Source organism: Hyla sarda, chromosome 1 (assembly GCF_029499605.1).
Source record: "Hyla sarda isolate aHylSar1 chromosome 1, aHylSar1.hap1, whole genome shotgun sequence".
NCBI lineage: Eukaryota > Metazoa > Chordata > Amphibia > Anura > Hylidae > Hyla > Hyla sarda.
This window is the reverse complement of record NC_079189.1, coordinates 550,839,597-550,867,589: the sequence shown is the minus strand read 5'-3', so window position 1 is coordinate 550,867,589 and position 27,993 is coordinate 550,839,597. Positions and strand designations below refer to the sequence as shown.

The 27,993-nt window shown below is 41.0% G+C and overlaps 1 protein-coding gene across 1 annotated transcript in view; it reads right to left on the bottom strand.

Annotated features, from left to right (window-relative positions):
* Positions 1 to 536: 536 nt before the first annotated feature.
* WDR41 (WD repeat domain 41) overlaps positions 537 to 27,993 on the bottom strand; it is a 62,126-nt gene continuing 34,669 nt past the window's right edge. Inside the window, exons 5-13 of the mRNA XM_056541655.1 lie at positions 26,711 to 26,773; positions 20,755 to 20,866; positions 18,850 to 18,912; positions 18,397 to 18,501; positions 11,728 to 11,912; positions 10,495 to 10,616; positions 9,001 to 9,089; positions 8,251 to 8,384; positions 537 to 3,720 (exon numbers count right to left, since the gene is read on the bottom strand). Of these exons, the coding sequence (XP_056397630.1) occupies positions 3,559 to 3,720; positions 8,251 to 8,384; positions 9,001 to 9,089; positions 10,495 to 10,616; positions 11,728 to 11,912; positions 18,397 to 18,501; positions 18,850 to 18,912; positions 20,755 to 20,866; positions 26,711 to 26,773 (1,035 nt within the window). The 3' untranslated portion in view covers positions 537 to 3,558. The remainder of the gene's footprint in view (positions 3,721 to 8,250; positions 8,385 to 9,000; positions 9,090 to 10,494; positions 10,617 to 11,727; positions 11,913 to 18,396; positions 18,502 to 18,849; positions 18,913 to 20,754; positions 20,867 to 26,710; positions 26,774 to 27,993) is intronic.

Below are 27,993 nucleotides of genomic sequence, written 5' to 3'. Positions count from 1 at the left end.
TTTGGTCTCGCTTCAGGTATGGGCCTATGAAGCCATTTATATAAATAACTGGTGTATAGATCAGTGTTTCCCAACCAGTGTGTCTCCTGCTGTTGCAAAACTACAACTCTCGGCATGCTCACACTGCCATAGGTTGTCCGGGCATCCTGGGAGTTGTAGTTTTGCAACAGCTGGAGGCACACTGTGGTTGGGAAACACTGGTATAGATGTATACGGATTAGCCATTACAATAAAACCACCTAACTTTTATTGTGTATATCCCCCCTTGTGCTACTATAACACTAGTGATCTGCCACACACGGACTCCATAAGACCCCGCTTCCACAGGTAAGTGCACACACACACACACACACACACACACCTGGCCATTCACATACCATATAAAAAAACGCTATCTTATGTATCCATTGTAGGAAATTTTGCTGGTGGCCAATGGTCAGCATGGATAGTCTGACTGGTCTGTAGTCAGGAGGAGCAATGTACAATCTACTGAGGGAACTGGTTTTGACCAATTGACGCTTTCTGGTGAAGCTGCAACCATATAAGCTTAGTTTTATTAGGTTTGAGACGACAGTAAAAAGAGATTGCAGTACATGAAATTGGATCACATTAGATTATATCATAAACCTCTAAATACAAACTAAAATTTTAATAAAAAGGATTTTATTCAATGTCACATGTATCGGCACAATAAGAAGAAAAGCATCGGAAACAGAAGATCCGCACATGTGAAGTTTAAGTCAGTAAGGCCCCGTTCACACTGAGTAATTCAAGAGGAATTTACTTGAGTATTTCCTCTTGAATTCTCCGCTCCAAATTAATGCTCATCTCCTCTGCCCATTGACTTTGATGTTATTTCTGCTGTCCTGTTCACACTGCGGAAATTCTGCTAGCAGAATTCCGACACAGAATTCCTTTCCGCTTGAAGAACGAACATGTTCGTTCTTCAAGCGGAATCTGCGAGCAGAAATCAATTTAAGTCAATGGTAAAAAAAAAATTCTGCCCGACATCGTTTTCAAGCGGAATTCAAGCAGAATTCAGAAAAGTAGATTAAATGGTACCTCTCATCAAAAAAACTTTTGATATATTATAGATTAATGTATGCAGAATAACTTCACAATTGCATGTTATTAAAAAAATTTGCTTCTTTCTATTTAATTTTCCACTTTGAAGAAATGACCACTAGGGGTCTCCCTACCAGTCCTGGCAGCAAGCATTTCAGACTCATGCTGGAGTCCTAAACACTACGAGCTGCCAGTCTGCTTTGTTCACAAAGGAGAACACTCAGAGCTGCCAGCCTGCTTTGTTCACAGCCTGTTTGGCTGTGAACAAAGCAGGCTGGCAGCTCTGAGTGTTTAGGACTCCAGCATGAGTCAGAAATGCTTGTTGACAGGACTGATCGGGAAAAATACAATAGAAAGAAGCATATTTTTCATTAACATGCTATTGGAAAGTTATTCAACATTCATTAATCTAAAATATATCAAAAGTTTATTTGATGAGAGGTACCCTTTAAATAGCCTCCTCCTTCATTCCTCTTCATTTCCGCATGGAAATTTCGCTTGAATTCCGCTTGATGGAGAAGGTAACAATTTTCTGACCGAAATTATTCCTCGTGAATTCCTCTTGAATTACTCAGTGTGAACGCACCCTAACAAGGAAAATTGAAACCAAGTTTACATATACATAAAAAATAAAAAAAATAAACACAGGAAAAAATATATGGCACAGACAGAATGAATGGTTATCAGTAGTATAGGCATGTAAACGTTTTCCTCTTTATAACACAAGGATAACGCTGATAAAATTAAAAAGCTGATGATCACATCTGGACTTTAATAAAAGTAACAAAACATAAGGAAAATATTTTAGAGCATCCCTATGGCTCATGTATAGTTGAGAAATGCTTCTTATAAACCAATAATACAGTAACAACTCACTACTAATGCTCAGAAAATGATGGGGTGGACGCAGTCACAAGTATGAAATTTAAAGTTCTTGTATTATTGTAATGTTAACACTTGACCACTAGATGGTGCACAAGAGCATACCTTAAATCTCAGCTTGCTGGTCACATGTAGTCGTTCTTTTATGCATTATTTTTTTTTCTTTTATTAAACCATCATTGCTGAGTGTCTGGTGCGGAAACATCAGACGACTTTAGTGATTTTCTTTCTGTTTTTATGGCTTGCTGTAGCTGCCATTACGATTAGGTACAAGATTTTCTGGCTAAAAGGACATCTATATAAATCACAGTTCACACTAGTGATCATTATTCTCCCCCTAAATTATTACAGAACGTCTCTTTTTATTAATTAAAAGTGTTGTTCAAGTAAAATTCTCTGTATGGCTGGTTGTTTTGTGAAAAAAATAAACATGCTGAACTTGCTTCCTCTGGTTCCCGGCAGCTGCTGCTCCAACACTCCAAGTCCCCTGTTGGTCTCTTTTCGGGGTTGTGTGCTGTTCTGACCCAACAGGATCTGCCCGCTCAGCCAATTAGTGGCCACAAGTGTCCTGCCTCAGGTTCTGTGGAGATTGTACAGAAGTGGACAGCAGTGGGGACCAGGAGCATCAGTGCCAGCAGCTGCCGGGATTGGAGAAAGCGAGTATAGTATGTTCATTATTATTACATCACCCCCAGCCCTGGAGATCATTTTTGTTTTGTCCAGACAATTCCTTTATTTGGATTAATTAGTTTTTTTTTAATCAGTTTTGTTGCTTGTAGCGGAAATAGGTTATATATTATATATAATATATTGCACGAGTGGTAGTGAAAATGATAAAATTGGTAGTGCAAATTAGATCAACACCACTCAAGTGAATAGGGTGACTGCAAACAGGTGGCCAAGAGCGCTGCGAATAGAAAACAGTGAGGTACTACGGCCCTTTTTCCTCTCAGAATTGGTGGGAGTCCCTGAGGTCGGACCTCCATGATTATAAAGTGATGGTATGTCCTAGCAACATCCAATCACTAAATGAGATGGGAAACTCTTTTTCTTACTGTAAGTGTTCCAGTCATTAAAAAAACTTAACATATCACAGAAACATCATGACAAAAATAGGACAAAAGTCCAGCATCCATTTCATGTGGTGTCAAGGTTTATTCCAACAAAGTTACATAGACTTATAATAGGGCAGTATAGTCAAACTGGACGGAGATTGATACAAGCTGGGGAGTAACACAGGCTTCCCCGCACTTCTCCCCAATGCCAACTCTATGTCTCTGTGACATGTTAATAGTTTGTTTTTAAATGGCAGGTACACTTTAATACTAAGTGACGCTTTAATACTGAGTCTTCACAGTAGAATCCCCCAAAAGGTTATGCAAGGCTGGGGTAGCTGATTTTTCACATGCAACCAAAAGCAAACATTTAAGAAATAAAAGGCATTTAGCTAAATAAAATGGTTAAGAAATCTGCACACATCCTTCACTGGCAGTATAATGTTTTTGAGCTTTAGAATTCCTTTTTTTAAATAAATTAACTCTGAAAATAAAAACATGTTTTGCCTCCCCGCAAGCTGAAATGACCCGCCTCTATTTCCCCATAATACTTGGTTTAGTGTAGAGAGAACCTCGCCTGTAGGTCTCCATTCTCTTCTAGTTTTTGAAAGAGAAGTAAGCTGCGCAGCCTGGACTCTTTCTTTCCTTCCTTCCACAGGATTATCAGGTGATCGGCAGAACACGTCACCAGACCGTGATCTTGAAAATACAGAAACATCTGTAAACAGGAAACAATAAAAAGCCAAACACGTCAGCACTGAGGAAAGAGAAGTAAACTATGATCGATGGCTTATTACAAGAGCATAAAGAAATACACATACAATAGACTGCTAAATACACACAGCTTTCTATATTTAGCTGAATATTAGGTCAGTTCTGCATATATATTTTGATCAAATACATAGTTAGGCTGTGTTCACACGACCATCTAGACTCATCCCGTTCTTCTCCCGTCAAAAAGAAAAATGGACTTAAAAAAACGGACAATAATGGATGCAAACGGATGTTATCCGTTTGGATCCGTTATTGTTCAGTTAATAAACAAAAAAAACCTTTTTTTTCTCTTCTGAGCATGCTCGGATCAAAAACCGGATAGAAAAAACGGATGCAGACGGATGCCATTAAAGGCTCATCTGTTTTCCATAGACTTCAATGTTAAATTTACTGAATCCGCTTTCTCTTCCATTTTTTTGACAGAAGAAAATATATTGCATGTGCCGTATTTTCTGCCGTCAAAAAAACTGAAATGACTGCAGACGGGTACAAACGGATGTAAATGGATTGTAAAAAAAAATCCCACTGATATGAATGGGATTTCTTTTAAACCGTTTTTTTATCTGTTTACAGCAGGGGTCAAAAACTCAAATTATCTGGGGGCCACTGGAGGTAGCAGCTGAGTGAGGCTGGGCCGCATGTGTCCCTTACATATAATGCCCCCATCATGCGCCCCTCATCATTCACCAGAAACCCCCCCATTCCCCCTACCCCCGTGTGGTAATAGCATGAGCTGACGGATGATGGGGGTGCTACTTCTGGGGGTTCTCCACATTAGGTAGGCAGCAGGTTCCCCACATTAGGTAGGTAGTAGCAGTTTCCCCACATTAGGTAGGTAGTAGAAGGTTCCCCACATTAGGTAGTAGCAGGTTCCCCACATTAGGTAGTAGCACGTTCCCCACATTAGGTAGTAGCACGTTCCCCACATTAGGTAGTAGCAGGTTCCCCACATTAGGTAGAAGCAGGTTCCCCACATTAGGTAGAAGCAGGTTCCCCACATTAGGCAGTAGCAGGTTCCCCACATTAGATAGTAGCAGGGTCCCCCACATTAGGTAGTAGCAGGGTCCCCCACATTAGGTAGTAGCAGGGTCCCCCACATTAGGTAGTAGCAGGGTCCCCCACATTAGGTAGTAGCAGGTTCCCCACATTAGGTAGTAGCAGTTTTCCCACATTACGTAGTAGCAGGTTCCCCACATTAGGTAGGTAGTAGCAGTTTCCCCACATTAGGTAGGTAGTAGAAGGTTCCCCACATTAGGTAGTAGCAGGTTCCCCACATTAGGTAGTAGCACGTTCCCCACATTAGGTAGTAGCACGTTCCCCACATTAGGTAGTAGCAGGTTCCCCACATTAGGTAGAAGCAGGTTCCCCACATTAGGTAGAAGCAGGTTCCCCACATTAGGCAGTAGCAGGTTCCCCACATTAGATAGTAGCAGGGTCCCCCACATTAGGTAGTAGCAGGGTCCCCCACATTAGGTAGTAGCAGGGTCCCCCACATTAGGTAGTAGCAGGGTCCCCCACATTAGGTAGTAGCAGGTTCCCCACATTAGGTAGTAGCAGTTTTCCCACATTACGTAGTAGCAGGTTCCCCACATTAGGTAGGTAGTAGCAGTTTCCCCACATTAGGTAGGTAGTAGAAGGTTCCCCACATTAGGTAGTAGCAGGTTCCCCACATTAGGTAGTAGCACGTTCCCCACATTAGGTAGTAGCACGTTCCCCACATTAGGTAGTAGCAGGTTCCCCACATTAGGTAGAAGCAGGTTCCCCACATTAGGTAGAAGCAGGTTCCCCACATTAGGCAGTAGCAGGTTCCCCACATTAGATAGTAGCAGGGTCCCCCACATTAGGTAGTAGCAGGGTCCCCCACATTAGGTAGTAGCAGGGTCCCCCACATTAGGTAGTAGCAGGGTCCCCCACATTAGGTAGTAGCAGGTTCCCCACATTAGGTAGTAGCAGGTTCCCCACATTACGTAGTAGCAGTTTTCCCACATTAGGTAGTAGCAGGTTCCCCACATTAGGTAGTAGCAGGTTCCCCACATTAGGTAGAAGCAGGTTCCCCACATTAGGCAGTAGAAGGTTCCCCACATTAGGCAGCAGAAGGTTCCCCACATTAGGTAGTAGCAGGTTCCCCACATTAGGTAGTAGCAGGTTCCCCACATTAGATAGTAGCAGGTTCCCCACATTAGATAGTAGCAGATTCCCCACATTAGATAGTAGCAGATTCCCCACATTAGATAGTAGCAGGTTCCCCACATTAGGTAGATGCAGGTTCCCCATATTAGGTAGATGCAGGCTCCCCACATTAGGTAGTAGCACGTTCCCCACATTAGGTAGCATTGTCGTTACACCACCCCCCCCCCCCCCTGTTTACAGCAGGGGTCAAAAACTCAAATTATCTGGGGGCCACTGGAGGTAGCAGCTGAGTGAGGCTGGGCCGCATGTGTCCCTTACATATAATGCCCCCATCATGCGCCCCTCATCATTCACCAGAAACCCCCCCATTCCCCCTACCCCCGTGTGGTAATAGCATGAGCTGACGGATGATGGGGGTGCTACTTCTGGGGGTTCTCCACATTAGGTAGGCAGCAGGTTCCCCACATTAGGTAGGTAGTAGCAGTTTCCCCACATTAGGTAGGTAGTAGAAGGTTCCCCACATTAGGTAGTAGCAGGTTCCCCACATTAGGTAGTAGCACGTTCCCCACATTAGGTAGTAGCACGTTCCCCACATTAGGTAGTAGCAGGTTCCCCACATTAGGTAGAAGCAGGTTCCCCACATTAGGTAGAAGCAGGTTCCCCACATTAGGCAGTAGCAGGTTCCCCACATTAGATAGTAGCAGGGTCCCCCACATTAGGTAGTAGCAGGGTCCCCCACATTAGGTAGTAGCAGGGTCCCCCACATTAGGTAGTAGCAGGGTCCCCCACATTAGGTAGTAGCAGGTTCCCCACATTAGGTAGTAGCAGTTTTCCCACATTACGTAGTAGCAGGTTCCCCACATTAGGTAGTAGCAGGTTCCCCACATTAGGTAGTAGCAGGTTCCCCACATTAGGTAGAAGCAGGTTCCCCACATTAGGCAGTAGAAGGTTCCCCACATTAGGCAGCAGAAGGTTCCCCACATTAGGTAGTAGCAGGTTCCCCACATTAGGTAGTAGCAGGTTCCCCACATTAGATAGTAGCAGGTTCCCCACATTAGATAGTAGCAGATTCCCCACATTAGATAGTAGCAGATTCCCCACATTAGATAGTAGCAGGTTCCCCACATTAGGTAGATGCAGGTTCCCCATATTAGGTAGATGCAGGCTCCCCACATTAGGTAGTAGCACGTTCCCCACATTAGGTAGCATTGTCGTTACACCACCACCCCCCCCCCCCCCCGACTCTCTCTCACACACAGACACCCACACATGCACACACACACAGACACAATTACCTGTCCTGCGCTGCGCTTCTCCTCTTCGGCGGCAGCCTGACAAGTGACGTCACTGACGTCCTCCTGTGCGGGTCTGCGGAGGGACGTCACATGCGCGACATCCCTCATCAGACTCGGGCCGGCCAACCAGAGACCGGGAGGAGGAGGGCAGCGGTAAGTGAAGCCTTCCGGCATTTAGCGCTGCTTGCCCGAAGCAGGGCTAAATGCCTGAAGAAGTTACCTGCCTGGCACCCGGAACTGCATGTCCGGGGCATCGGGAAATACAAATTGCATATACCTGGTGCGGGCCACAAATTTCGATTTCGGGAGTTTGAGACCACTGGTTTACATCCTGGGGATAATAAAAACGGGGACAGAAGGCCGTGTGGACGCACCCTATATCAACACTATCTATATCCACCAGCTCCTGTCATGTTGCTTGTGAGCACAGCTCCCCTCCTCTCCCTCCCTGCACAGGTCACAATGGTTTTTTTCTGACCTAAAGCAAACTTCTGGTGTTAAACAATTCTTTCATGTAAAAATAGAAAAAATACACATAATTTATGATTGTCAATGTGATATTGATAGAGTTAATAAACATTTTCATTACAATGTAAAAATATGAGCTGTTAACAGTTAGCAGAAAGCACATGACATTAGAGCAGTTTTTCCCAACTAGGGTGCCTCCAGCTGTTGCAAAACTACAACTCCCAGCATGCCCGGACAAGCCTTTGGCTGGCCGGGCATGCTGGGAGTTGTAGTTTTGCAACAGCTGGAGGCACCCTGGTTGGGAAACACTGCATTAGAGGCATCATTGTTTGATCACTTCTTATCAGTGTTTTCCAACCAGTTTGCCACCAGCTGTGACACCCAGCATGCCCAGACAGCCTTCGGGCATTACATTACAGAACTCCTTTTTAGCTACATACTTTTTAAAACTGTCTATTAAGGTACAAAAAAAATAAAAAAAAAAGGGTAAAATGTGATGCACTGCATGAATGCCAATATTTTAGTTCAATTTCTGCCATACTTGTGGTCCATCTTTTTTCACCAAGATTACATATCATCACCTGTACAGAAGAAGAATGTCCGATCAGATCACCAATCAGCTCCAGTGAGGCCAGAATCCCAGCATCCGCAGCCCTCTTCACTGTATGATTAGACTGTTTGCCCGATTTCCCAAATCCCCACATACTGAAAAAGCCTAAAAAGAAAAACATTAAGACAGGTTAAGATCTATAGGAGATATGTATTTGAATCATTATCTGTTGCAGACTTTTAAAGGCATTCTGGATAAAATAATAACATTTTAAGAACATTAATTAAGAACACCCCACAGTAACCCTAATCTTACATGGAAACTATATGAAAGCTATGCACTAAATGACTGAATGAGTGAATGACAGGCACATAAATGTATTTACATAAAGTACAGCTACGATCACTGTGCACGGTCTAATATACTTTGCGTGTCAATTTCTCAGTAGCAGCTTTCACGGTTTCTCTCTGTTGAATGAGATCTGTCCTGGTTATGTGATGGAAGGACAGCGGCTCAGATCTGATAGCTTCATGTAATGATCTGTGCAGCATGCCCATCACATTACTGGGAAGGATGTTTATCCATTGTAACATAAACCATGTATGTTTCTACTGAATGACTACAGGCAGCGTTCTTGAAAAGAGTAAAAAAAAACTAATAGGAATTAATAGGAACTAATAGTTTGAAGCCAAATATTTTTTCTACTCGGAAACTGTAGGTAGTCCTTTGGTTAGGCACATAATAAGTTATCGAAATGATGAACGTGCAGTGTATACTTTACCTGCGGGAACAGATTCAGCCTGGAATTGTGGTTTTGACCTTAATTCCCAAATGCGAACGCTGCCATCTTCTGAGCAGGACACCAACTGTCTGAAAGACAAAAAAAATGCCCCTTACATTTTAAATGGTTCCCTTCTGAGGCCATTGACAATTCAATGTCAGTAAATAAAAAGCTTGTCATACTCTTTACATAGCTCATAATTCTTCATGCAATGCTAAGGGACACGCACAAAGACACTTACAGGGGTTTTGCCACCACAAATCGTGGGAAGGTCCAAATGTTGAGACCCCTGCAATGTTGAGAATGTTCTTATATCGTTCACATACAAGTGCTGCTCGGTACATTGTCTATGAAAGTCCCAAATATAGCGTAGGCACTCTCAGACAATAAATGGAGCAGCAATCAAACATGTGCCCTGCTGCTCCACTCAAATAGAAGCCTTGACGGTCCCAGCAGTCTGATCCCCAGGAATCAGACACTTGCCCCTAAGTATCCAAGGTGAAAATAAAACAAAAAAAAAAACCTCTAAGGGTTTATTCATACGTACATAATCTGCTGCAGATTTCCAGCTGCAGGAAACCTGCAGCAGATTTTGCTACCTCTTGTCTACAATGGGTCCTGCAATAGAGAACCATTCACCGCTTTGCTGTGGACCCATTGAAGTCAAAGGATAGCAAAATCTGAAGCAGATTTTCTACAGACGGAAATCTGCAGCAGATCATGTATGTATGAACATACCCTAAAGAGGTTTTCCAAAATCTGAAAAAAAATTGTCCACAAGGTGAAAATGTCACAGAACAAAAGCAGACCCAATAAAACCCTGATACAGCCCTCTCCATTGCAGTGCGGCCACCGCCTGCTGGTCTCGGATTACTGGGCTGCAGTGATGATGTACCAAACTTTTCACATGACCAGTGACTGGCTACAGTGGTCACATGGATAGTTGGGGACATCATCAATGAAGCACAGTAGACAAAGACTGTCAAGGAGTGATGGAGCGGGAACAGGAAAAGATTCATCAGGTAATTATTATTTTATAGCTTTATCTATTGAGACTTATCAAGAAAGTCCAAGGGTTTGAATGGAATGTTTTAATCCCAGTATAAAAGATCACAGATCACTTCAACCAGAAGGCCATTTTCTAGCACAGTGTTCCCAAACCAGTGTGCATCCAGCTGTTGCAAAACTACAAATCCCAGCATGTCCAGACAGCTGGAAGAACACTGATAGGGAAACACTGCTCTAGTCAAGCACAGCGAGTTACAGATTTGGGTAGCGCAATTGTAACTTCTCCCTTCTAGCAAAAGTGGAAGAAGAGTCATGACAAGTGTCATGTCAGACATTGCCATGGTTTTGCTGCTGTGGCTCAGAAGGAAGGGTTTTCAGAAATCCAGGCCTTAAATGTTTATGTGGTGGTGTTCCCTCAAACTATCACATCATACAAAAGATACATAACCCAGAGAAAGAGAAATGTTCACACACGTGCATTGTTACCTGTTAGGAAGAGTTGCCATGTGCTGAATATCAGAATCATGGGCATTCTTCTGATACGCAATCACTCGCTTTGCCTGCAGGTTGTAAACGTAAATACTTCTACACACAGCCACAAAGACACACTAGGAAGGATTAAAGAAAACAAAATATATTAATACACGTATGAATGGTAAGAATTTATCAAGTCCAACATCTTGGTACTTTACTAACAGAGTGATTTCCCAAGCTGCCCACCAAAATACAATATGTTACCGCAATGTGGTTAAAGTTGTAGGAAAGAATCTCCGTTGCAAAACTAAACACTGCCAATACCAACAACACATTATTTATACTGTACAATGTCTCCCTTGGTAAAAACAATAATTTTACTTAATTTATTTATTTATTTTATTTAAGCTCAGCAACTATTGTTAGTAATTCTTAGTCTTATAACAGCAGAAACAACCACCTTATCAGTTATCATTACATATAAAAAAAAATCCAAATGAAATGCTTCTTCGCCATCTTATAAATCCCTTCAGTGTTGGCAGAGATTTCTAGTACCTGAAAATCTCCACTAGATGCTCATAACGTTTTTGATATATTGCCGTGGATAATGTTAAAATAAAAAAAACAATGATACTTGCCTTCCCTGGTCCCAAAGCTTCAGGGACATCTGGTCCCCTGCATCTTGTCTCTTCTCCTAGCTGCCCAGTCAGAGCAGAGCCTGCTGCTCAGCCAATCACTGACTGAGGGGGAAACTGCTGCGACCAGTGATTGGCTGAGCATTCAGGTCCTCCCCTGGCTCCTCATCTAAGAAGCAGAGAGAAGGAATGAGCAGCAGGTGACCAGCCTCCGCAACATATCAAAATTTGTTATGTGCTGGCAAACTGGTCTCAGCAATGACGGCCCACTTCGCTTAATCAACGGCTGGGGCGGGATATTGCTGCGGACGGTGATTGGCAGACCAATCCGTCACTCCCAATACCAGTTTGCCTCGGAAGGTGGGGACCGTAGTGCTCAAAGGTAAGAGACAGGCCCTTTGACATATTTTCTGGCATGCTAAGGATTATTAAATTGCAGTAAGCTCTATCCTTTTGCACAAAAATGGCGTATTTCCATGCTGATTTAAGCTTTAGTGATAAAAAATGTGTCCCAATTGGCATAAGCATGTAGCCAACTTGCCTGCAGTCAAGTTCCCCAAATATCGTCCTAAAAGGAGCAAAGTTAAAAACAGTAACAGTAACTACTGACCTCTCTATTCGATGCAATGCACTGGATTGAAATCTCCTCTTGCAGTGGCATCGGTTTATTCTCAGGAGAAACATCTTGTGGAGAAGCAGCATGAGAAAGATTCTTCTCAAAAGCTTGAAGTGACCAATCTAATGCGTCCCACACAATCAATTCCCCAGCATGAGAGCCACTAACAAATGTTAACTCTAGAAAGCGAGAGGGAAACAAACATCCATTATTTTTACCAGAATGTACATAAGAAGTGACATAAAATGCAGGAACGTTACAGAGGGTGTGCAGCAATGCTGGGATATCCTGAGCCCTTTTCCTTCTGTATACTGAATCTGATTTTCTTGCATCAGACCATTTTAAATTGTTTCCTTTGCCAAGAAAATGTTCTCACAAAACAAGAGCAAATTCATTTTTAAACATACCAGTTGCCTCTCCTCTTATGAAATTACACCCTGATCTGCCCGTCTCCATAGACATCTATAGGTGGAAGATAATTGATAAGAAGATACTTGGAAACTTTATAACATATATACGGCTCGGTTCACACCACGATTTTGCTATACGGTTCCTGTATCAGGTATTTGATAAAAAAAAAAAAAAAAACGGATTCCTCAAAACCTGACAAAACTGTATCAAAATGTATGTACAAAGTTTTATCTGTATATAGTTGAAAACCATAAATGGTTTGAAAAATGATGTCCGGTTGCATTAGTTTTTTCAGAAAAAAACGTATACGTTTTGAACTTTTCACTCCATTATGAATAAAGTTTCACTTGTTTGATTGAAATTCCAAGAAAAAAAGTGGAAAGTCAAAAACCGTATGGTAAAAACTGGATGAAACCGTACGCACATACGGTTCTATACTGTTCCCATTGACTCCCATGTTTTAAAAAAACGTATACGGTTTAATACGGTTTTTTACCCGGACCAAAAACCGTGGTAGGCCACAGTTTTCTGTCCAGAAAAAAAAAAAGGAAAAAACCGTATGGCTTGAAAAACAGAGACAACCGTATACATTATGGTGCATACGGTTTTGAATGGGAAGTCTATGGTCACGGTTTTCTGTGCGGTTGCATAAGTTTTTTGTTTTTTTTATGAAACCGTATTCCGAAACCGTATAGTAAAATCGTGGTGTGTACCCACCCTAGGACAAATTTTCTTACGTACAAAAAGCCTGAAATTGCGATTACTCTTTAATCACTTTAAGTAGCTATCAAAAGGGAGACACAAATATTCTTAGTACTTAAAAAGACAATTAAAAACAGTGGTGTGTAAATATTTCTTTAAATTTAGTAAATTCAATATTTTTAGATGAACTTTGTGTTTTCTTTTTGTATACATCACTGGAATGCATCTCCAATATGATATTATGTATCGTAGGACTCGTCACTTTATAGCATCTGTATTTGTAGAAAGGTTGTTACTAGAGATGAGCGAACTTACAGTAAATTCAATTTGTCACAAACTTCTCGGCTCGGCAGTTGCTGACTTTTCCTCCATAAATGAGTTCAGCTTTCAGGTGCTCCGGTGGGCTGGAAAAGGTGGATACAGTCCTAGGAAAGAGTCTTCTAGGACTGTATCCACCTTTTCCAGCCCACGGGAGCATCGGAAAGCTGAACTAATTTATGCAGGATAAGTCATCAACTGCCGAGCTGAGAAGTTCGTGACCAATCGAATTTACTGTAAGTTCGCTCATCTCTAATTGTAACCTTACCAGCCCTCTCATTTTGCTCTGCTGTCTATAATAAACTTTTTACCATACGAAATGCCAATGTCAAAACTGCTTATCTTGGCTCAGGCAGTATATTATATCTACCATTCTAGCATTAGCTCACGGCTTCTACAAAAGATATTTTAGTGTAAGTCTTAAGCTTATTTCACACTGCCGCTGCGCCCTGTCAAGAACAGCTGTCAAACGCTATTTTCCCCAGCAGCCCCGATGACCGTCATACTACCGTGTGACAATGGTAGTGTGAAAGAGGCCTTAAATGGGTTGTCCATGATTTGGATCTGCAGTTCTTGTCAATGGCGGTTTCTGCTATTGCACCTCGTCCTCTATTGTAAAACTTGTTTTGTTTTTTTAAAATACCAAGATACGATTTTTATATTTTTTTTATTTACATTAGCCTCAATAGACACCACATAAAAATAAATACTGCAGAAAAACTGTTTTCCATAAAAATAATATATATATACAAAATATATAAACTTTTTGGTAGCAGTGTCCCTTTAATTGCAGGTAATCTAGGTTTCATGTAAATCCCCCTTGTGATATAAAGTGCACATATAACTGAAATGGATACTTTTGAGACTTTGGAAACGCCAGGCAAAACTTTACTATTAGTCACTAATCACAGTAATATCCTGTCATGGTTACTCTTTATTACCTGATAGATTTTACAATGTAACTTGATTGCTCTCGTACATTAACGGTTCTTCCATAAAATTTATGTTTTATTAGTGCATAAATGTTTGCATAACATATTAATGTACTGTACTTACACAGATAAATATTATTCCGTGCCAGCTCGAGCTGATGAAGCTGTTATGGCACAAATATATTTTGGGGGAATATAAAATGTTAATTATTCAACACAGATTATATACTGTATAGAACGGCTACACGTTATAGCAGACTGATCAAAACTGCACAATGGAGCGTTCTAGTCGAACTACATTAGTAAAGTTTCAGCTATGGCTCCACTCAGATAAAATGGGGAACTGGATAAATAGCAATCCTTTTATGTACAAGAATTTAGCTTTCAAGCAACTGTGAGAAGAAAACAGGAGCCATTTATGTTTTCTGTGTCTGCCCCAACATGAGTCTGTAATATGAACTGCTTTCGGCCCCCCTATTAAAGGGGTCACAAATTGAACAGGCTTCAGCATGCTTTTGCATGATTTACCCCTGTCAGGAAGTTGGGTAGTTGTTTCATTTTCAGTGCGGTGTTGTCTCCCGCTCCTTCATCTCTCCTGAGACAACACATCATCCTCTGCTGTCTCAGCAGGCATGGCTGGATCTCGTCTCAGAGCTCTATCCCCACCCTCTAAGTCAGTGGTTCCCAACCAGGGTGCCTCCAGCTGTAGCAAAATTACAACTCCCAGCATGCCCGGACAGCCAGCGGCTGTCCGGGCATGCTGGGAGTTGTAGTTTTGCAACAGCTGGAGGCACCCTGGTTGGGAACCACTGCTCTAAGTAATGTCACCACCTCTGACTGGCCCCTATTGCCTACATCACAATCTCCCTTTCATACACACATATACATACAGTCCTGGCTGTAAATGTTGGCGACCCTGAAATTTTTCAAGAAAATGAAGTATTTCTCACAGAAAAGGATTGCAGTAACACGTGTTTTGCTATACACATGTTTATTCCCTTTGTGTGTATTGGAACTAAACCAAAAAAGGGAGGAAAAGAAAGCAAATTGGACATAATGTCATACCAAACTCCAAAAATGGTCTGGACAAAATTATTGGCACCCTTAACTTAATATCTGGTTGCACACCCTTTGGAAAAAATAACAGAAATCAGTCACTTCCTATAACCATCAATAAGCTTCTTACACCTCTCAGTCGGAATGTTGGACCATTCTTCCTTTGCAAACTGCTCCAGGTCTCTCTTATTGGAAGGCGCCTTTTCCCAACAGCAATTTTAAGATCTCTCCACAGGTGTTCAATGGGATTTAGATCTGGACTCATTGCTGCCACTTCAGAACTCTCCAGCGCTTTGTTGCCATCCATTTCTGGGTGCTTTTTGACGTATGTTTGGGGTCATTGTCCTGCTGGAAGACCCAAGATCTTGGACCCAAACCCAGCTTTCTGACACTGCGTTGTACAGTGCGACCCAAAATCTGTTGGTAATCCTCAGATTTCATGATGCCTTGCACACATTCAAGGCGCCCAGTGCCAGAGGCAGCAAAAACAACCCCAAAATGTCATTGAACCTCCACCATATTTCACTGTAGGTACTGTGTTCTTTTCTTTGTAGGCTTCATTCTATTTTCGGTAAACAGTAGAATGATGTGCTTTACCAAAAAGGTATATCTTGGTCTCTTCTGTCCACAACACTTTTTCCCAGAAGGATTTTGGCTTACCCAAGTTCATTTTGGCAAAATGTAGTCTTGCTTTTTTACGTCAGCAGTGGGGTCCTCCTGGGTCTCTTGCCATAACGTTTCATTTCATTTAAATGTCGATGGATAGTTCGCACTGACACTGATGCTCCCTGAGCCTGCAGGACAGCTTGAATATCTTTGGAACTTGTTTGGGGCTGCTTATCCACCATCCGGACTATCCTGAGTTGACACCTTTCATCAATTTTTCTCTTCCATCCACTCCCAGGGAGATTAGCTACAGTGCCATGGGTTGCACACTTCTTGATGATTTTGCGCACTGTGTACAAAGGCAAATCTAAATCTCTGTAGATGGACTTGTAACCTTGAGATTGTTGATATTTTTCTACAATTTTGGTTCTCAAGTCCTCAGAAAGTTCTCATATCTTCTTTCTGTTGTCCATGCTTAGGCGCACACACAGACAGGCAATGCAAAGACTACATGAACTTCTCTCCTTTTTATCTTCTTTCAGGCGTGATTTTTATATTGCCCACACCTGTTATTTGCCCCAGGTGAGTTTAAAGGAGCATCACATGCTTGAAACAATCTTATTTATCCACAATTTTGAAAGGGTGGCAATCATTTTGTGGAGCCCATTTTTGGAGTTTGGTGTGACATTATGTGAAATTTGCTTTTTTTCCTCCTTTTTTGGTTTAGTTCCAATACATACAAAGGGAATAAACATGTGTATAACAAAACATGTGTTACTGCAATCCTTTTCTGTGAGAAATACTTCATTTTCTAAAATAATTTCAGGGGTGCCAACATTTATGGCCATGAATGTATATATATTTACTGGAACACCTAGGGAAGAATGAGGAGTGTTTAGAGCATGCTTTCTTGTGCTGAACAATGCCAAAGGCAGAGGAGCAGATATGAAATGAATAGTTGCAACCTCACTAATTGTGAAAAAGCCTGCTAAGGGAGTGGATGGAGTAAGCCAGGAGGACTGTGTTGAAGAGCTGAGGGAAAGAAATGCACTCTAGAAATTGTAGTACTGAGAAATTGCTCAACTAGAAAGTACAGGAGATTTGGTGGTTTTATAACTGGGGCAGATAGGCAAGTAACGCTACATGCTTCAGCAGCATATTTGTTTTTTTTCCCTGATGCTAGAGTACCCCTTTAAGGGTGTGAATTAAAGGCTGTAACCTAAGTGTAAAATAAGTCACCCAGCTTTGGTGTCTTATACACTACTCAAGTGCTCGGACCACTCACAAGGCAAAGCACAACAGGAGGACAAGTTTGCCTGTTTATTAAATCACTTGTATGGTGTGGGAGGTTCTCTCTCCTCTTCTAACTATTTGGTAACAGGGAGCAACAAAATGGTAAAGGTGTCACATGAGATAAAGATCTATGTAAGACAGCACTGGGGATCGATCTCTCTGTGCAAATTATTGCCATGGCAGCTAGCCCAGGATCAAGTACAAAAGAAGTCCCAAAAGCATAGCACCAGTCAGGTCATGGATTGTGGTAAAAGCTGGAAATCTTTATTGTCCCCTTAACAAATGCAATCTTTCAGCAGCAATTGCCTTTTTCATGCATGCTTGATAAAGGCTATTGCTGCCAAAACGTTGCATTTGTGAAGGGGACAATAAAGATTTCCAGCTGTGCTTTTGAGACGTTTTTTTTTTTTGTGTGTGTATTGTATGTATCACATAGAATAAAACATTTATGCAGTTGGTTTTAATTTACATTTTGATCAATGATGGGATGGCTGCACTTGCAAAAATAGCAGAAAGCTGCACAGAGGTAGTATGTGGACCTTTGCTGAGGATCTACCATATCCCAACACAGAAATTCTTAGAAGAAAAAAAACGAGGTACATAAAATACATTTTGTATGTGAAAACGGTAGTTTAGAAGCTTAGTTTGTGTGAAGCTTTATTGTGGCAGTTATGCATGTATATTTCTAGGGAATAATGATGATGGTGATGATTAAGATCATGTACAAACCAAAGTGCAAAGTAACAAAACACACATATATACATACACACACACACACACACACACACACCCATCCTGTATATATAACAGCCTCTACAGGCTAAGTCCAAATTACACTTAAAGGGATTGTCTAGTGTTTTACAAGAAAAAACTTGTACGTACCTAGCCACACTCCCCTACAGCTCTTGTTCAGCTCCGTCTGGTCCCCTGATCTTATCTCTTCTCCCTGTTTCCGAGACAAGCACCCATGGCAGGACCTAAGGGCGCAGCCAATCACTGGCCACAGGGGTGTCCCATCTGGGAAGCAGGAAGAATTGAGAAGACTGGAGGACTGGGCAGAGCCAAACAGGAGCTGTGCAGGACCAGTGCGAAAGTGTAGCTAGGCAAGCATAAGTATTTTTTTTTCTATTTCCCCAGCACCATATTAGATTTTGTAGAACACTGGATACCTCCTTTTATGGTGTGGCAGCATGCATGCTTGGTTACTGCTCCATTTAAATCTAAAGACCAGGGACCCACCCTCGTTCTCATAACCAGTATGGGTTCTCGTAGTTGGACCCCCATAATAAATAGGTGATCCATTTTATTATTAGGATAACTGCTTTACCAAGATCACAATCCTTACCATTCACATTTGCAAGTGTTCGAATGATCTCTTTGTGAGCAGAAAGGCATTTAACTTCAGATATGTCCCACTTGTCAGACCCTTCAGCACCAAGTTTAAAGATACCTTTAGAAGCAAGACAAGCAGTTAAATACATAAACAAAACATGGAGAAAGGACACAAAAAATATTTTATTAACTGATTATTAAACTGACATAATATGTACTATTAAAAAGGTAGAGTCCAACACCTAGCCTATGCAAACAAAACCACACAACTCACAAACAGGCTTACTCCCTTCTTTGTCGCCCTCCTCTTTCCTGTTTACTGATGATTTTTAATGGATGCAAAAGAAAAAAAAGCATAGAGAAATACTACTTAACATTCTGTGACACAGTGGGGTTTCCTATGGAAAAATACTGGCATTAAGGCAACTATTACTAAGTAACATAGCAATTAAAAATAGTAACTCACGTAAATCTTTTCCAACTGCAGCAGCCACACAGTTTTTAGGCAGTTCAACCAGAGCTGCAATGCCTTAAAAACAAAAAGCATTTAATAATTGTAAAACATAAATAAAACAACAAAATCCAAGCTAGAAATATAAACCACATGATGCAATTACAGTAAAGTTAAATGAAACAAACTATCAACAAAAATAGCGAGAGTAATTCTGCACACATTATGTCAATGGAAAGGCTTTATTTAGAAAAACATGAAGTGCAGTATGGCTGCTAAAGGGAACCTGTCACTAATGCTAATGCTGCGCAAATCAAGGACAACATAAAAATGGTGCAGGCAAAGCGATATAGGCACACTGGGGGAGGGGGGCATTTACAAAGTGTGATGTGAATTCTTAACTATTTTAGTAGTAGTAATAGTTGCAGACGTGTGCCAAATTTATCAAACGGCACACAGACTTTGATAAATTTCGCTGATGCAACTTCTAAAAAGAAATTGCAGATTTTGGGACTCAAAAGTCGCACAGAAAATGTAGGGCAGGACCAAATTGACCTGAGAAACAGTCTATTTCTGGGATCGTGCGACAATTTTGCAACATTTGCACTTAGTAAATCAGTGACCACAGCACAAAGTGCTCGAAATGGGTAAAAATCATGAAAACGTTTCTAAAGAAATTGTCGCACAAAAAGTCATTTTGTGCAACAAACAGAGAAAAAAGCCATTTAAAAAGCTTTCTATATGTCTTGATAAATTCCCCCCTCTATACTTAAGGCTAAGTTCACACCACCCTTGTGCGCTATCCTGTTCAGGGTCCGTTTGGGGTCAAACAACAGTGCCAAACAGACCCTTTGGATCCCATTTATTCAAATGGGGTCCATCAGGTGTCCGTTATTTTAGAGGCATAAGGGGGGATTTATCAAGACATTTAGAAAGCTTTTTAAATGGTTTACTTCTCTATGTTTGTCCCACAAAATGTCACACAATGAGTCCATGCGACTGTTTGTGCGACAATTGCTTTAGAAATGTTTCCATGGTTTTTACACATGTACAGCACTTTGTGCAGTGGTCACTCATTTACTAAGTGCGACTTTTTGCGGAACGTTGCTAAATTGTCACACATTCCCAGAAATAGATGGTTTCTCAGGTCACTTCAGCCCTGCCCTACATTTTCTGTGCAACTTTTGAGTCAGGGTATATGCGACTTTTCACACAAAAGTCGCATGCCCGTACAAAATCTGCGACTTTTTTTAAAGTTGCATCAGCAAAATATATCAAAGTCTGTGCGCCGTTTAATAAAATTTGGTGCAAGTCTGCAACTATCACCCAACTTTTGTGCTGTAAAACAGTTAAGAATTCACACCACTCTTTGCAAATGCCCCCATTGAGCAGAGAAAAATATGAGGCACGCAGTAATTTTTTCTCCGCATCACTCTCCTCGTCCCGTTGAGCTCCCTTTAGTGGAGCACAACTGTGGTGTGCACATAGCCTTACACTGATACGCTCGGGCATTTTTAGAGTAAGCATATTTTAAATGCAGCTGGGACTAAGGTAACTAGGTAGAGGTCCCAGCAGTTGCTCTCTGTCGCTGATGCATCTAACTGTGTATAAGTAGAGACTCCTCACTGACTAGTTACCCAGGTCCCAGTGGCATTTTTAAACTATGGTTTTTCTGAAATGTCGAAACAGAGTAAATCATAGTGCGCCTGTACCAGTTTTATGCTACCTGCGGTTTATGCAGCACAACAATGGTAACAGGTTCCCTTTAAATATGTAAAAAAAAAAAAAACACTGATAAACTCCAATCAAGCTTTCGAGAGAAATGCCAGTCATTTATACACTGTGACTATTTCTAAACATCATTTACAGATATTTCTCTTATTTTGATCATAGAGGATAAAATTCACTTATCTAACTTACCTCCATCGGAAAAGCAGCCAATCTCACCCAGAACTTTAAAATCCCGGCTCCATACCCGGAGCTCTCCCCCACCAGAGAGCCAGACATCTAGGCTCTGTAGGACTATTAGTTGCTGTTAAAAATAAAACAAAGATCATGGGAATACATTTACTGCTGCTTTGTCAGAATTTAACATTAGTCAGAATGTAGAAGACAAAAACACCATGGTGGAGATGTATCAAAGCCTGTTTGGAGGAAACGTTGCCGAGTTGTCCATAGCAACCAGATTGTTTCTATCAAAAGGCCTCTGAAAACTGAAAGTATTGATCTGATTGGTTGCTATGGGCAACTCAGCTTCTTTTCCTCTGGGATCTGCTGTACTTTATGTCATCATGACAACACTTACTGCATTTGCATTTACTTAGCGTAAACTCTGAGACATGCAAATCAGAATCCACATCAATTATTTCTGTGTACGCTTTTTTCATATACACTCACTGTACATGTTTGCAAATAGGAATTGTATCTATTAGATTTTAAATTCATCAAAACCTCCAGACTCCACAGAGACTTAGGTCGGCGCAGAATGGATAAGGAACAATGTCAATAGCTAGGCGATTTATTTAGGAACAACGCGTTTCGACGTCAGGACAGGCATCTTTTTCAAGTTCACAAAATCAAATGGTCACATAGATATATTTATACAAAAATAAAACACAAGACAATTCACTTACAACACGCGATTCCTCCAGACACGTTGAGCCGGAAGTGGTCATCAGGGACACGGCGTGTCAGAGGAAGTACAAAAGGAGCGGATCGGAATATATCATAATGACAGATATAAAGGTGTGTACATTAAAAAGCACAAAAATACAATACATAAAAAACCATATAGCAGACAATAGAACCTAAAAATATGTGTTATATTACATTTTCAATCGTCTCATTTAAACCATCAGGGTGGAGACATTTCAATTTAAATATCCAATAGGATTCCTTATTGATCAGTTTGCGGAAACAATCTCTCTGATCTTCAGGGATCTCATCAATAATGATAAGTTTTAATAATTCCGGATTATTATTGTGTTTTTGTGCAAAATGTCGGGAAACGCTATGCAATGGATATCCCTTCCTAATGTTAAAGCGGTGTGCGTTCATGCGGGACCGCACCGTCTGAACGGTACGGCCCACATACTGTAATTGGGAGGGGCATTCTAGCAGATAAACCGCATAGTTCGTATCGCAGTTGTAATTGCGTTTAATCTGAAAAACTTCATAAGTAATGTTGGATTTAAAATTGGAACATATCCTGGAGGAAATTACAACACAATGGTTATTAATGGTATGGACGTTTGGACTATATCTTTATTTTTTGTTATTATTTTATCTTTAAATCTGCTGGGAGCTAAATAATTGTACAAGGACATTGGTTTCCTAAAAGTGATCCGGGGGCAATCAGGGACCAATTCTTTCCAGATAGGATCGTTTTTTTTATAATCGGCCAATGTTTTTTAAGAATTTTTCTTATAGAATCAGAAGCACAATTGAATGTGGTAAGAAAGTTATGTTTGATTTTATTGTTTGTTTCATGTGTTGGAATTTTTTATTTTATTTTAGTGAGCTGATGTTGTTTTAAACTCTTGGTTCTATTGAACACTTGCACCAAAAATTTTTGTGGTAGTTTTTTTCTAAAAATCTTTTTGTAAAATCTGTGATTGTGTTATAAAATCGGAATCATCCGTACAGTTTTTGCGGATTCTGAGATATTGTCCAAATGGTACATTTCGGAGCCACTGAGGATAGTGACAACTGTGGTAATCTAAAAAACGGTTAACATCCACAGTTTTAAAAAAAAAGGTTTAGCTTTAAAATGACCAGAATCCGATAAAAAAAATTTCCAAATCTAAAAACTGGACGGATGTATCAGAAAAATGGGGTATAAAATTAAGTCCCCAGGTGTTATTATTAAGACAAGATACAAAATTAAGAGCCTCTGCGTGCGATCCAGTCCAAAGAATAAAAAGATCATCTATATAACGCCTATAATAATAAATATGTTTAAAAAAAGGAAGATCAGGCTGCGCGATGTATTGGGACTCGAAACGCCCCATGAATAGATTTGCGTAACATAATATCAACATGCCATCTACCACTCTAAAAGTGACAACCATCGAGAACAAACATACGAACCATATCACCAAACCACCTGCTGTTAATACTCTTTCTATAGATTTAACCAATCTGGCCAGCGTGGATTGGAACTTAATCAAACAACACCTCTTGATTTTTCTATCTTCACCACCCACGATGACACTATTATTTGCACTAGTTTAGAGGATTCATTACCAGACCACATCAACACTAACACTACTACCCCAGAGACAGAATTTTCCTCTACCCTTAATACTAATTCACCTTCTTTTTTAGTCGACGTGACTGGAGCAATCGCGTGTTGTAAGTTAATTGACTTGTGTTTTATTTTTGTATAAATATATCTATGTGACCATTTGATTTTGTGAACTTGAAAAAGACGCCTGTCCTGGCGTCGAAACGCGTTGTTCCTAAATAAATCGCCTAGCTATTGACATTGTTCCTTATCCATTCTGCGCCGACCTAAGTCCATGTGGAGTCTGGAGGTTTTGCTGCATTTGCTACACCGTCGCGGTGTTGGGATTGGCTGCATTGTGGAATACCCTTTATCAGTGTTGTGCCTGGGTAACTTAGCACAACTTACCGGGTAAGCGCTTCCGATAATATCTGTTTAGCTGTACAGTGATCCCCCGACTTATGATGGCCCCGACATATGATCATTTCAACATATGATGGCCTCTCAGAGCCCATCGTATGTTGAAGGCAGCCTCGACATATGATGCTGCTGTGTGTCGGGGCCATCGTACAAACAGCTATCTGAGAGCGCTGACAACTTCAGCAACTGACAGATAGTTGTATAATGTCCCCGTGTGCCCAGTTCTGCCTCCTGTTACTCACATGCTGTCCTGCTAACTCACGCAGGCTTCCACTGTGAGCTCCGTGTAAGCCCCGCCGCCTCCAGTGCAGCCATAGCCAATAGCCTGCAGCATCTTGCTGCAGGCATCCAATAAGCTGCTCCCCTTCTTTTCCTATAGAGCTGTAGTCGGCAGGATCGTAATGGAGGACATTCTGTCCCCCCTGAAGGTATTTAAAGAACTGTACAGTACTGTATGCGATGTCACACATCACATACAATACATATACACACTATACACCCCATACATCAATGTTTCCCTATCAGTGTGCCTCCAGTTGTTGCAAAACTATAACTCCCAGCATGCCCAGACAGTCAATGGCTGTACATGCATGCTGGGAGTTGTAGTTGTGCAACAGCTGGAGGCACCCTGGTTTGTTAAACACTCCCCATACACTCCACATACAATGGTCATCCCAGAACCAATTAGCAGTTTCCCATAGAGATATGTATTCAACATACAATGGTTCCGAGGCCCCAGAACCAATTACCATTTTTACATAGACATATGTAGTCGACATATCATGGTTTCAACATATTATGGTTCTCCTGGAACCAATTAATATTTAATTTTAATGCACTATGGAGCGCTTCTTGTCTTTCTATATTAGATTTTAAATTAGAAAGGATGACACTTTCTAATACACATCTTGTTCTACTATTTCTCACACTATTGCTTGCTACGGTAGTATAGAAGCATCCCTGTGCTTTAATGTGATTTTTCAGAACAAGTAGTGTGCGCACATAAGGGAATAGCCTTCTTTCCCACCAGTTTTACCCCCTCTACAGGCTCCATCTCTCAGTGTAGGCTTTACCTGCTCTAGAGTGGGTGGAAAAGGCAAAGATCTTTTCCACTAGCAGGACATACAGCAAATGGGATCCTGCTCTCCTACTGTACCCTCCACTCCTCAGAAGTAGCAGAAGCATGGATGACACTCTAAAGCAGCCCTGAGAAATGTAAGCTGTGAACCAGCACTAGGGTAAGAGTAATCCAACAGGGAACCGGGTCTATAGTACACTACCTGCATTCCCTTATCACCCCTCTCCATACCCCCCCCCCCCCTTCTCCTGAACATTTATGGACAGTAGAGGAGATTTATCAAAACCTTTCCAGAGAAAAATAACAATTCAGATCACTTCTTTAATTTTTCAAAGGGAGAAGCGATCTGGGATCAGTAGTAAAAAGATAAAAAAGCAGGGAGAGGGGAAGAGCCTAATGAGAGAAAAAATATTTATTTAACCACATATATTACATTATTTGTAATATTTGCTTTTACTGTAGCCGATTATGTACGTGTGAATGTACCCTAAATTGAAGATTCTGCATGGGCATTCTACCATGTGACCTACATGACAACACAGTTGAGGTCGCATCACGAGGTTTCAGTGCAGACTTTTGCAGCTAAAAAGGTGGGAACTACGATTAGCAATGTTAAAGGAAAACTGTAGTGGTACACTTTTCTATATGCCCGGGCCTCAAAAATAAACAAAAAACTCATACATACCTTCCTACGAGCCCCGGTTGGTCCGGCACAGGCCTCACAGTCCGGCAGTGCTGACGTCATTCCACTTCCTGGGGAGGGGACGCCGCAGAGCCGTCGGCGTATCACCGGCCGTAGGGATGTCCCGCCCCGGCCTGTGATAGGCTGAGCCCACTGTCATGTAAGGAGCTCTGGCCGGCTTCTTACATGACAGTGGTCTCAGCCTATCACAGGCCAGGGCGGGACTTCTCTACAGCCGGTGATACGCCAACGGTTCTGCGGCGTCCCCTCCCCAGGAAGTGGAATGACGTCAGCACTGTCGGACCGTGAGGCCTGTGCCAGTCCAACGGGGGCTCGTAGGAAGGTATGTGTGAGTTTATTTTGTTTATTTTTGAGTCCTGGGCACGGGCATATAGAAAAGTGTACCACTACAGTTGTCCTTTAAGCTTTACTGTTCCCATGTTTTTTTTTTCCACTCACAAAAGTGTCTGCCAGCGGGTTGTCCCCTTCTCCCCATACTCAACCAAGTGTCTGTTTATGAAGAGATGGGGGAAGATGGCTGTTAGCCATAACTGTTTGTTCAACTTTAACCTTTTGATGCTTGCAGCGAAAGTAGTAATATAAAAATCAGGAAAAATTTAAAATAAAGATGTATTAAGTGTTGCTATTTTCATTATTTATAAATCTGGTTTGTGCATTGTGATAACTCACAGGGATACATGCTTTAAAGTGTACCCTTCAGATCCAACAAAAAAACCTTTTTTTTTAAATATATCACTCAGTACCTATTCTTGACCATGTACATCTAATTTTATGTGTCTAGCACCTTTATTTATTTATTTTTATTACACTTTTAATTTAGCTCACTAGTCTGAATTCCTCTCAAAGGGAGGGGGCGTGGCCTCACTGTGCAGGTCTCCACCCCCTCCCTCAGTATGCTGTCTGCTCATATCTCCCCTAGCATTAACAAAACTACAACTCCCAACTTGTCCTCTCTGACAGTAGCCAGACACAAGCTGACAGTGGGAGGAATTTTCCTGCGCTCACAGCTGTCAATCAAGGATGACTCATGGACACAGCAGGACTAGTATGTGTCCAAGCAGGCAGGGGGGGCAGTTGTTTGACTGGATTTTTCAATATGAAATACTGAAAATTTTCTAATGAAAGCAATTGCAAAACCTATTGGCTATACATGCTTTACAACACATCAAAAGTTTTTCTATTTGACAGTGCCCATTTAAGCCTGTGGAATTACCTACTGTAGGTAAGTCCATTGAACAATGTCACTATATTACCATGTGAAAATAAGAAAAGAATAAAAAAAAAAAAATTTTTTTTTTAAAATAACCCCTCCTTCTCGCAACGATCTCAAATCTGATATCCCTCTAAAATACAGGGTTTTTTTTTTATCAGTGAGTATATAGGACATCTCTCTTACATAATAAAGCATAACAGTGTGCATGGAAAACATTTATGTCCTGCTGGTTGATACCTTTACAGTAGAGATGAAATCTGAGGCTTTATGCACTTCCTGACCGCTTTCACAATCCCAGGCCTGAATTGAGCTGTTAAGGAATACACTTGTAAACATTTCTGAAAAATTTAGGGGGTAATAGGGTGTTTTGTTTCCACGCAGTGCACTTTGCAGTAAAAATGACATGTTATCTGTTTTCTGTACGTCAATACAACTGCGATACTACAATATAGGTTGTGTATGCTTTAAATTTCCCTAGTATGATCTTATTTTTCTATATACAGGGCTTTTTTATTTCTTTTTGAAAAGTGATCTGTATTTTTTATCGGTACCATTATAGTTTTTTTTTAATCTCTTTTCATAAATTTTTTCTGGTACAGCAAGTGACCAAAATGTTTTTCTTTTACATTTATGCCATGCCGGATAATAAACAATATATTTTAATAGTTTGGACAAGTCCGTACGCAGAGATACAAAGATACAACATCTTTTATATAAATAAATAAAATATATATATGAAAAATGGGAAAGGGGGAAAGATTTCATTTTTTTTTTTACAAGGGGAGTGGCTTATTTATACAAAAAAAGAAACTATTGATGTGCATTGGTATAGCAGTAATCAGTACTATCAGCCATCTGCTTATATGATCTGCCTGAGGCCCTCCAGCTGCCATCTTTAGCTGAACGGGACTGCCCACTGCACTATCGGCTCCCTGAACCCACTGGCAAACATCAGTTTAACTTTAAGATGCTGGAATCGGCATCTAAAAGATTAATGGTGGACATCAGTGTGATAGCTGCTTATAGCACCTAGTTCTCTTACTATATCCAACATTATTTCAACATCTATGGCCAGCTTCATACACATTGGTTTATGAATGTATCTGTGCATATTTTATGTGTGCACTTTTTGCCAAAATACTGTGCAACAAATTTATCATCTATTTACTCCAGAATTTAAAAGCCATTTACGTTATACCGGTCATTGTAGAGTAAAAAAGTAAAGTGAAACATAGGTATGGCGTACTGCAGACCCAGGATTTAGATGTGTGGTTTTTTTCTTTCCTCGATAAATAAATTACAAAAGAAGAAATGCATCTTTACACCATACAGACCCTGGCACTTAAAGAAAAAAAAAAAAAAGTGCCATCATTTTAGCCATTGTGAAAGCTCAAACTATGGAATTTCTGACCAGAACTCCGCTGCAAAGGTCAACATGCAGGTGAGTGGGTTTTCCGTTAACCCATTCACACTGTGGAATTTTCTGGTTGGCATTTCCGACAGAAAATTCCAATCAAGTA